The 12,441-nt window shown below is 38.3% G+C and overlaps 1 protein-coding gene across 1 annotated transcript; it reads left to right on the forward strand.

Moving 5' to 3' along the window:
* The first annotated feature begins 209 nt into the window (after window positions 1-209).
* Window positions 210-1,136, forward strand: LOC108594930 (casein kinase I). The gene has a single exon (XM_033294126.1). It carries the CDS (start codon window positions 210-212, stop codon window positions 1,134-1,136), a length of 927 nt encoding a protein of 308 aa, XP_033150017.1.
* Window positions 1,137-12,441: the final 11,305 nt, after the last annotated feature.

The raw sequence follows: 12,441 nt of genomic DNA on the forward strand, positions 1-12,441 counted from the left end.
GCTGCTTTTCATTGTCGATAATTTTGACAAGCAACTCAAAAGCAAATTTAACGAATTCTATATCGATTCTAATCTCGATGTTGAACTAAAAACATCGATAATAACCTCGATGTTTCAAATTATGTATTGATGTACTGATGCGTCAATAAAACATCGATGTATCGATGTACACTCTAATTTGCAGAAAAAAAGCTAACCAACGCATTACCATGTTCGGTTTAATGAATCGAGAGTCGTGCCAAGATGAATACGGTCCATTAGAAAACTATCACAAACTATACAAAATTGGCAGTGGCACCTTTGGCGACATTTTCATAGTGGAGAATATCAAGAATCGTAAGCGCTTCGCACTTAAACTGGAGCAGAAAGCAATTCGTCTATCGCAGCTGCATTTCGAGTTTATGGTGTATAGGAATCTGGCACCATATCACGGCATACCACGAGTGTATAGCTTCTTTTCCAAGCCCAAATTCAATGCGATGCTTATGGACATGCAGGGGCCTTCGCTGGAGTGTCTATTTGTGCTTTGTAAAAATCGCTTTACCATGAAGACCGTGCTAATGCTGGCTGTACACGTGCTCCACCATTTGGAGTACATTCATTCGAAAGGCTATTTGCATCGCGACATCAAGCCCGATAATTTTCTGATAGACGTGGATAACAATATGAATCAGCTGTACATCATAGATTTTGGACTGTCTAAGCGTTATTATGATGTGTCGCAGATGAAGCATATACCATTTAAGGTCGGATGCAACATGACCGGCACGGCACGCTTCGCTTCGATAAATGCGCTGCGTGGCCATGAGCTATCGCGTCGTGACGACATGGAGTCCTTGGGCTATATGCTACTCTACTTTCTGAACGGCAGTCTGCCCTGGCAGGGCTTGATGCAAAGGTGCACGCAGGACAACAAGTACGAGATTATGGCGGAAACGAAAGAGTCACTGTCACCAATGCAGCTATTCCAGGGCCATCCAAAAGAGTTTTCCTTGTATTTACAGCAATGTCGCGAGCTGCCATTCGATGCCAAGCCCGCCTACGAGACCATGCGATCTATGTTTTGCAATTTGTTCAAAAACCTGAAGTATGTTAACGACAATATTTTCGATTGGGATGAGCAAAAAAAACCATAATATAATATATGCATCAATTATTGTGTACAAGAAGCAAAAGTTTAAATAAAATATAAAGAAACTGCTTGCAACACCAATCTTTGACACCCTTCGAATCTATCTATGCCCAGACTTTGTACGAGCTGTCAATTACAAGTAGACACACAATTGGAGCTGCTCTCGAAAATGAGTCCAATTAACACAAGTCAGATTTTGTGCAACGCTTGCATTTTTCCCCAACTGTCGAGCAGCGAGAGCTACAAAATGGAAACGTACTTACTAACTTGGCAGCATCCAATTTACGTTTGCAATTAAACTGACACCGAACAGACACTTTTGATTTAGCTTTTGCTGCAAATCTAGCTCCAACACTGGCAGCAGGACATGCGCAAGGACAAGCACATGACATGTGCAACGCCAGCTTTGGCTCCGGCTGCAGTCAAAGCATCAATAAAACGTCATTTGGTTGCACTCTGAGGTATTTTTAGACTTTTATTTGCAATTTTTAAAATGTTTCATTTGCTTCCAAGCTTCTGCATTCACAGTCATTTAAGCGATAGGCTGGCAGCGTGTTCTCCATAACCACAACCATGCGTCGACACCGGAAGATATTTGTGTAGTCAGCCATTTTTTCAAAAGTATACAAGAAACCACAATTTTGAGTATTTTTTATTTTGCTAGTTTTCGATTTGTGTAGTTGTAGTTTTTAAAATAAGACAGTCAGTGCCACAAGGCAAGGCCAACTGTAAGTGGAATAAGTGGCAAGTATATAGTTAAACCGTTGCCATTAACACAAGAGTGAAGCTTTTGCTGTTGCAGTTGATAAGAAAAATAGCGGAAGATTAGTGCAGAGATTTTGCCAAAGCGTTCGCCAGGTGAAAACTTTTAATGAGCAATTTTCTTACAAATTTCAAAGTGTTGCCGCATTTAATTTTTTAATTAAGAATTTTTCTACTCCGCAGTTTAGCTGCCAAAGCAACCAAAGCCAAGCCTTCAATTAAAAAACTTGTTTACTGCTTTTCTTATTTTTATACACTTTGACATTTTTCAAAAAATTGGAAAAGGGTTTTATGAAGTTGTGCAAATGTATGTAACAAGGAGAAGGAGGCGTGGCAGACCCCACAAAGTATATATATTCTTGATCAGCAAGATAAACTGACTCGATATAGTCATGTCCGTCTGTGTGTGTGTTTCACAGCAACTATTAGAGCTAGAGCAACCAAAGTTGGTATGTAGGTGCTCCTATACCCAGGACATATGGTTTTTACTTTGTTACCTCACAATATTAAGCAATTAAAAATAATTAAAAATCTGAAATAAATCAAAAATACGCTTTGTAATGTTTTTGTTCGCTACAGCGAATACAAATACTGTGACGCGTTGGCTGTTTGTGTGTATGTGATTGTTGTGATGCTCTAGTCAATGTGTATATAAAAGTTGCTTGCGCCCAACTTTAATGCGTCCACTTGATTTTTTTTTTTTTGGTGCGTTGACCAACGAAGCAAAGCAAGGACTAGCACTAGCACTTATACATATGTATGCGTATCCTTGCCATCAGCAATTCAGCATCAGTGAGTGAAGTCAGGTAAGGTGTTGCTATTTATCGGTCGGGCCCTTCATGTTAATGGCCAATTGACACGCCACTTGGCTTTGACGTGTGCCCCAGACAAGCCGCCAATACCTCACTTTAACACAAAAACCACACACTCTACCAAAAGACGCAACGATTTTTTTCTTTTTTTCCGCTATACGATTAATGTGTGTTGATGTGTGTGTGTGTGTGTGTGTGTGTTGGGCTGGTCAACGATGGGGTTGGCTTCGCTCCACATTTCCCTGTAATGAGGTGCTAACTGAGCGTGCTGATTGCTGCCATTTTTGATAAGGTGTCCGTATAAATATTTCTCTTGCGTTTATTCACAACATTTCCATCGGTTTCACACACCCAAACATTTTGCTATAGCTCTAATTGTGTGTGTGTAGATATGCTGATATGAGACTCTTAAGTACATATTCTAATTAAGCAAGCTTATTAACCTCTTTAAGCTAAATAAATACCACACTTAAACGTTGATAACAATATAATATATTACAGCAGAAAAAGCTTTTATTTTCCCGCTTTAGATTGCTTGCATGCCGAACAAATTTCAGTGTATTTAAACAATCTATTATGAATTGGCAGATGTATATACTAGATAATAGAGATGTGAAATATTCAAGTCGTTTTTGAATTTAATTTGTCTTGACTTAAAATATTTTTGAATCCATTTATTTTTTTTCAATTTGAATTGTTATTTTGAATGCATTCACCTAAATTAATTCAAATTAATAGCATTCTTTGAATTTTTATTCAAATTGAATGCAGTTTTTCACTCAAACTATAAAGTTTTTGACGTAATTCATATTCCTGTTTAAAGTTAATATAAAGTTGTTGTGCACTATTTTATATTATCTGCCATTACCAAAAGAATTTGCAATTCCTTGAACGTAAGATGCCTTCGGAGCTCGAACTGCTTTGCATTTGATTCCAATTTATGATTGCATATTGACACTGATATATATTAGAGACTCTAGCACAAAATTGAATTGGCAACAGCCAATAAAACATTGCATATTGCTGCCACGCCCAGTTGGCCCAGTTACAGTGCAATGTGGCTTGGGACTTGTGCCAATATTACGAAAGAAATGTTGCACAAAATGCACTTATAACTAAATCAAATAAAAATATCCTGTTATTATGGTGCAAACACTTGGTCTCTGCTCTGTGTGTGCTCGTTGTCCTCAATATTTATTAGACTGACTGCTGCAACGGCGTCCCGAGTGGAATTTTATTTGAATAATATGAAAATGGCGGCATACGACAAAGTTTAGAAAATTGCAATATGCCGCAGGTGAAATTTAATTTTCTCACGTCAGCCTTAAGTTAATAACGTTCACTTAGCTCGAATAATTTCAATTTCCTTGCGTGGCCAAAGGGGCGTATAATTGATTCCATTTCCTCAACCGCCAACAATAAATTCAAAACTACACAATGCTCGTAGCGAATTAACATTAACATTGAGCAAAGGCAAAAAAGGACTTGAAAATTATACGGATAAAATCGCGAATCGGAATTTGCATAAAACTGCATTTAGATTGCCCACAACCAGAACACATAAACACACACATACATATACACAATTGCAAGTTTTGCATGTGCCAAAGCCAAAGCGTTGTGCTGTTGAAAATAACTTGTAGAAAATTGTTAGCAGTACCTGGTGATTAATTATCTACATGAAAGCGCGCTATTTATAGCATTTACCTTAAATCCGTAAACCCCAAGCCCGCATATACATATGTATATGCATGTATATATATGTGTGTGTGTTTGTGTGTGTGGGTTTTGTGTTTTTATGGAGTGTTTAGCTCTGTGCCAGCGATTTGAGCTGCAGATAAAACCAACTGTGCTCAGCTCTAGCTGGCAGTTTGCTGATTTCCATGGTGCACTCTATCTAAATTAAAATCACAAACTCAACCCAGTTACAGAGCAAGTCAATTGTGTTTATTGTGGCAGTGCCTGAATTAACAAGCTGATCCGATGTTTGATATCAAACGTATCACAAAACATACACACAGTTGTCATGCAGGCTGCACTGAAAGAAAATCAATCTTTGCTTTGTCTATAACACGTTTCAGGGAATTTATACTCAACTCGAGTTTAACATTTGACTGGACAGTCTGATGATGTCACTGGGCCATAAGACCCACGCCCAGAATGTGCCGACGACTTGTCTGTCTCACATACTTGGATGCCCATTGCTCCAGGAGCTTGTCACAGTCAATGGCCTTTGAGTTCGTTGTCTGCAGGTAAATGGTGTGTACTCGCATTTCAATTTAGCTAGCGAATAAATTGCCAGCAATAAAGTAGGAAAAAAGTGTAATTTGTTTGGCTCGTTTGTTGCGCGTGTCATATCCTGTCTCGCCCTCTTTTGTGCCTGCGCTTGAGCGATGAGTTTCTTATTTTAATTTTGATGATGTGCCTCGGCCTCACTGCCTTAGCGCATTTCTATCTGTTGGCTACATTTACAAATTGCTCAGCGCATTACCCCTGTTTGCCAAATCAAATCCCAAAGCTGCCACACAAATTGTGTTGTAGATGCTACACACACACACACACATAATATTAAAGCGCACTTTTCGCTGTGGTTTCTCAAGCTTTTTCCTTTGCCTGGCCTACACATACATATATATAGAAATAAGAAATAAGTGGCCACTTAGTACCATACAATGCAACGTGATGCTGTTAAGTCGATGCTTTCAGCATTTGATTGACACGTGAATGCCTTAACTAACAACAACAACAAATTCACAAAATTGCCGGCCACTTAGCAACTGTGGGCGAGCCATTGGCAAACGGTTGGGCGCGACCCAAAGCATCAGGCCTCGAGAATAAAAAATGCCTTACAAATAGCCAGATGAAATGCATTGCTTCTTGAATGGCTTAACATTAGTGAATCGGGCTGCATAAAAATAATAAATTAAATAAAAAATATAAATATACAAATATAAAAAGATACAATATTTAATCTTACATCAATTGACGTATCGGTTACGACACCTTGTGAGCCATGCCATTAAAAAATAAAAGCATTTACCAATGCAACTGAAAGAAAATAAGCTAAAAGACTTTCATTTTCACAATTGATCATATATTAATTCACTATAATACTCATAAAATTTATAAATTGCATGACATGTTAAATGTATTTTATTGATTGTATATTTTGCTATATATACGAATAATATTATTATAATGATATTAATAAGCTAATATAGATATAGATAAATAAAACATATAGTTTAATAACATATAAAATATTACAATGTTTTTTTGATTTTTGAATAGAGGCTTAATTGTTGTCTAATATTTACATATATCGTTTAATTTGCTAGAATAAGTTCATCCACAGAGCGTTTAGTTAATGTTTACTAATCATTAGATTGCAAGTGTGTATTCAATGAGAAAGATTTATAAAGTTATAATTACAGGCCAATGCCCAAGAGAAATAATTTCTGTGCAAGAGAGAGATCCAAAGTGAGCGTTGAGCGGTCAATGCTACGAATGAAGCTTAGTCCTTAATTTAAAGCGACAATCTGATTTTAATTTTGAATTTAAAAAAACAAAGTTTCTCACGCCTGGCAAATGCGTAAAAATGCTAAATACTATTTCAGTTAAGAAAATAGTAGTTAAGTCCTTTAGCTGCCTAAAATATATATCAAGCGCTTATTTTTAGTAAATTACTTTAGGAAATGAGCCTATAAAGCGAAAAGTGAAGAAAAAATATGATGACTCACTAAACATGCATTTCCAGTTCATGAATATGAAACATCATGGGGTAAACATAACACACACGCACACACACACACATTTACATAAAGGGAACATACTATAGAGAGGGAAATCACTTAAACAGCGTGTAGCTTTAAAGAAGCTCGTTCGAACGGTCATTTCCTGTGGCATAAGGTTCGGGGTTAACATCTTATGTAGCCCAAGATGGGAAGCAGTTAGCATAATGTTTGGCTCGGCACTGCTGCCGACTTTACAATGGCCAACTTGTGGGCCATTAACAAAAATGAAAACAAGTCCAAGCAGTGTGGAGTGAAGGTGATTTTGGGGCGTCGACATGCGAAAAGCTTATTAAAACGATACTTCAGCACTAACATGCTCCAACTATCTCTCTCTCTCCTCTCTCGTTCTCCTGCTCTCCACCCGCATCGAAGCTTCACGATAATCCGGCATAAGCGACAATAATCCTAAGCTACAAGCTTAGTAATTAAGATTAACTGTCATAGCTGTTGAAAGCCGAAGAGCAAGATCCAGACCCAGGCGCAGACCCAGTTGACATGCAGGTTAAATAGATTAAGGATATCGCTTTCCTCTAAGTGTCTCTGACAGAAGGCAGGGGAATATGCGTGTGCACCTGACGTCAACATAAGGCCAAGTAAACGAAACTGAAAGTAATGCCAAATATGAGAACAGCAACAAACAACAGGGACAACAACAAGCAAAAAGGCAAGCGTGGGCGCCACAAGTCAAGTTAAGGTAGAGTTTCCTGCGTCAACGCCAGTTCTTATACCAACACCAAATTGAATTATTAATGTTGTTGTCATTGGGATTGCACCCCTGCTAAGGAAAAAGTTGGTCGCGGCTTTAACCTGCTCGTTAGAGCCGCCCTTTCGAAAATAGAAACTTGTTTGTCCAGCAACAAAATTAAGTTGTTAGCACCGATAACTGACTTTGCCTGCTAACCGCCTCAAATGAGGCGCTGACTTACAACTTTGATTATAAGCATTTATTTATAATGAAGTTTTTTCCCATTGAGGTTTTGTCCTAGGCGCGTTCAAATTATGAAGTTAATAATGTATTGAAATATCTATTAGTAATGCAGACATTGGATAAATGTACTTGTGGCGATAAGTGCTTGGCATGTTTTCGACCGACGTCAAAACATAGCCCGATGGGATAAATAGTAATACTTATAAATATAATATATGGCTCTGATTTAATCAAACATTTAAAGTTCAAAAACGTAATGCAGAAACTCTAAACAGTAAATCATTTGGATCGAATGTTTATTTTGTTTCAATTATAGAAAAAAATCCATCATACTTCTTCATGTGTATTTCTCTTCCTAATCCTAAATCCAAAAAGTTCTTGCCTCAGCGAATGAATTTGTTCGAAAATGTGTAAGCTTCAGTTTTCGTCTGCTGAGTTAAGATTCCAAATTCTATGTATAATCCTATGTATACACTTTATTTTATGACATATTATTCACGCAATATATAGTCTATTCAATTACTAACCGCTTGCCACGCATTGTTATTGCGATTTATATTATCAACTCTAATCGATATGCAATTAGTGGCAGCATGTTAATTCACAAGTGCCATTCAATGCATTGCCCTAATACACGAAATTCCGTCACGTTTGCCATATCCAAGTACGTCCGAGCGACTGCGACTGCGGCACTTGTAACTATAACCAGAGGTAAATGTAATCGCAGTCCATGGCGTTGGCATACAGTTAATATGAATTCCAAGCACATAAACCTTACATTACAGAGGGCTCGGCACATGCATGTTGGAGCCCATAGCCCACTCCTGTTGGTCGTAACACCACCAATTCCAACTGCCACACAATGCTTGCATGTATGCGAGGGCTCCAGGCAGTAGGCAAAGTGCGGAGGGTTTTGGCTCCCACTCAGACTCAGATTCAGACGCAGTCTCCGTTTGACGGCTGCTGGGGCCATTGTTTGCCTAAGGTGCATTGCTGAAGTGTTTGGGTGGTTGTGGGCGGTAGGCGGAGTCAGGCTGCAACTGACGCACTTGGCACGTTCAGGTTGCGCCTCGGCCATTGTGTGTTGGGGCGCTGGTTTGCTTGTTTGGCAACATACAGTCGAGTGCCCACTGAAGATATTTGTGCCCACACTCACCCAGCCAGGCAGCCGACACGGCCACCTAACTACACAACGACAACGACAACAGCAATAACAACAATGGGCACTTGAACTGCGTAATCGCGCCTTTGTAGCACGACTTCAAGTTATGCTTCAAATTTGCATTTTTAATGAAACAAGAATGCAAATGCCAGCCCAGCAGCAAGCTATACAAATATGAAGTCCATAAATTTATGCAGCCCCAACAACATCAACTAAACATTAATTGCTTTCGACGACAAATGAGCGCATAAACTTTGCCGCAAATACGAATAAATATAAAAATTTTTATATCAAGTCATTTGGTCAGCAAAAGTGATTAAAACTTAGACGAACTGCAGCCATCGGCTGCAAAATTAATATAGTTAAGTGTCAAGCGACATAAAAATACCAATCGATGGCCAGATACCGCCACCCCACCACATGGCCCGCGCACCCCCAGGGGGAGTGTCAGATGGACTAATGACTATTAGCATTTTGTAGCTGACAGCAATGGCAATTTATTTATCACGTTTGACGAACATAAATATTGAATTTATTAATTAAAGAAATGTTTTGCTCGAATGTGCAGCAGCAGTTAATTTAGCTAAAAGCACTTAAAGCACATTTTTGTATATGCAAACATGAGAGTTTTCCGTCAAGTTATGTTGGTGATTAAATAATTTAAATATTTCTTGCGGCAAATGTTTCAAATATTTATGCAGACTATGCATATTTTTATTCAAGTACCTCTGCGATAAGTAATTTGTTTTCAGCTTTGGCGCATTTTAATTCTTGTACTATTGGTGCAATTTAAGAATTGAAGTCTCTTCAATTGTCTGAATACATCCATAAAACATTTAAAACCTTGATGGTCGAGATATAAAGTGTATGAGTATCTCAAAGACAAAAAACGCATAAAGTGTTGCGATTCATAAATAGTCAATATCGTTCAAAATATAAATCTCTTGCTCATACAGACAACAAGCCATCGATTCAGATGAATTTAGCTGGAATTGATTCTAGCTTGCAAGACTTACAGTTCCTCTTACTTTAATTACTATTACTAATAATATATATCCGCAGTTAGGGTGGACTCTCTTATCTCTCTGTCTTTCTCTTCTTAACTCAATCTTAGTTTTAGCTTGAAAAATATTTATTGCTTATTCTGCTTCTAAACTTATTAGAATTCGTACATTTGCTTCAGGACTGGCAAAATAAAGAAGCATCAATTCTTTTCAAATATTACGTACGCACATATAATTAAAAATTCCTTTACTTACATATATAAACTATCTGCGAGCTCATCTACATCTATCTACTTTACCCGCATCATGAGAATTTTTACCACAAATTTCCGCTTTACTAACGAAGTTCACTTTGATGTGCGTGTAATAATCGCTTAATTAGCAAAAGTTTAATTTGCTGCAGTTGCAAGAGATTACGCGTAGATATGTTAAGCTTGAGTCCATTGTTGCAACTTGCAGGCATTGAAGGCGTTTTAATGACGCTTCGTTTGCCAAAAGCACAAATTGTAAACATATTTGAAAGCAAGCAAGCAGGAGCGAGAGCAAGTGAGCGAGAGAGACTAACCTCAAGCCAAGTTTCGCAGCAATTAAACATTAATTACGAAACCTCAAAGAGGCGCATTAGTGGCCTCTGTTGCAACAAGAGCGACGCGAGAGGGCAACTGCTAAAAAGAACCCAAAAAAGAACGGGGGCAACTTGCTGTGGCGCCTCGAATTATGCAACACAATATAAGTAGAAACATGAGTGCTCCAGCACTTACTAGGCGAGTATTTATATGCATGTGTGTGTGTGTGTGTGTGTGTTTGTGGCACTTGTCGGTGCAACGGCAAACTAATTACGCGCCTCTTTAAGAAATTAAATGCATTTGGGCCTTGTCAACATGCAACACCCAAGGCAGCCAAAGCAGCCAGGCCAAGGAAGCGCTCTCACCCCTTGCCAATTGAAGTGCACTCTTAGGCAGTGAGTGAGTGAGTTGAGCTGATGATGGGGTGGGGATGAGGGCAGAATGAAGCACATAATTGCCACTTGCCGCGAGCCCTTGAGGCATGTTGCTGCTTACGCTGCTGTGCACCGGCAAAAATCAAAAGAGTCGCAATAAAAATAATATCAAGTTAGGGCCTAACTGTATAATGCAATGATGTTAATTTCTTTCAAAAGGTAGTTAATTAGCTTGCAAAAAACAATAAGCCACTACACTGACTGAATAAAAAAAAAAGGATCTCGCTTAGCGGAATCGGCTAAGATGTTTGGACTAAAAAGACTCATATTAGATTCAAAATTAATAGGAATACTAATTAATATCAACGTTAAATTCAATACTGTGACCAAAGATATATTGAATAAGGCCAAAGTGTGATTGAAAATTACATAAAATAATTAAAGTATATATCGACTGTGGAAAATTTTGACATTTTACAGACAAACGAGGACGCTCAATTTGATGAGACAAAGCTCCAGCATGAATAATTCATGCAACAACTACAACAACGATGAAAAAAAAAAACAACTAACTGCTGCATCATACAGACACACACATACCAACACCACACACAACGACAAATTACTGCAACATGTGTGCTATTTTCACGCTAGCAGTATGTTGACGTATATGAATATGTTCAGGTGGCTAAACATATGACGCAGCAGCATCAGCAGCAGCAGCTTGAGCGTTGAGCTTTGGCATTTGCAATGCCAGCTGTGTATAATTTGTAAACGTCAAAAGGCAAACATCGTGTGCCTGCTGCCTGCTGCCTTCTGCCTGCTGGCTGACTGTTTGCCTAGTCTGCTATAGTGCTAGTCTGGTGGTCCATGCCATGTCAAGTGAGATCAAAATGAATTCGCACGTGCCTGGCATTTGGTAATATGGCTACGGCTAAGTAGTTGTAGCTGCCAGTTGGCTTTCATTTTAAATACAATTTATTGTGCAGCTGCAAACTAAAACGTTGCTGCTGCTGCTGCTCATAATCCACATTTGCCACAGTTCCATCAATATTTAATGTAGCCCAAACTGGTCTGCTACCACAACTAAGCAAGCATACAATTATGAATACTAGCTATACATATATATATATATATACATAAATGTGGAGCTGATCTATTTGGCAGGCTTCAAAGTGCTTGCAGCTTTAATCTAAAGACTCAGCATAGACTTGGGATATAAAGGCATATTGCCAAAAAGTAAACTATGCCTGGCTTGGCTGGCGCTGTCAGTTCATTACGTGTTCATTAAGCGTGCCTAACATAATGTTAAATATTGCGTCATGCTGCTTTGCCACAAATCAATTCGCTGCTACATGTCTCGCCCATCAACTCTGAGCAAATTGACCAGTAATATTGGCCTCTAGCCCTTTTGGCTCAAAAGCAGAAAGATTGCATTAGTAAAATATAAAACAGCATACACGACATAAATTCTTGTTATTAATGCAATTAAACACTTTGATAATTTAATAATGAAAAGGGTGTCTTAAATATAAAAAGCAGTCCATATGAACTCAAATTAAACGGATGGGAGCTCTAAACATCCTAAGAGGGACTGAAACTTTTTGAATGCCATATAATTTCAAAAATGGCTATTTTAAAGCATTTTTACACAATTAAATTTCAATTACATACATCTGCATCCAAATGCCGTTTTACCTGTCGTATGCGTAATATATTCTATAGCATGTTTAGTTACGCCGTACGCCGCAGGCGTTGAGTTCGCAGCGTTTATGCAAAAAGTTTAATCAACAAACTAAATCGCTTACAAAACTGGGGAAAAATTGTAACTAATTTATGCAGCGGTAGATGGCGTAGCAGCAAACTTTTTACCATTTGCGCATCATAATGATAAAAGTTAAATAACC

The sequence above is a fragment of the Drosophila busckii genome, chromosome 2L (genome assembly GCF_011750605.1).
Source record: "Drosophila busckii strain San Diego stock center, stock number 13000-0081.31 chromosome 2L, ASM1175060v1, whole genome shotgun sequence".
In the NCBI taxonomy this organism is placed as follows: Eukaryota; Metazoa; Arthropoda; class Insecta; order Diptera; family Drosophilidae; genus Drosophila; species Drosophila busckii.

What these genes read in the sequence shown, in the direction of transcription:
- LOC108594930 (XM_033294126.1), top strand. Translation starts at nt 210, where the DNA reads ATGTTCGGTTTAATGAATCGAGAGTCGTGCCAAGATGAATACGGTCCA.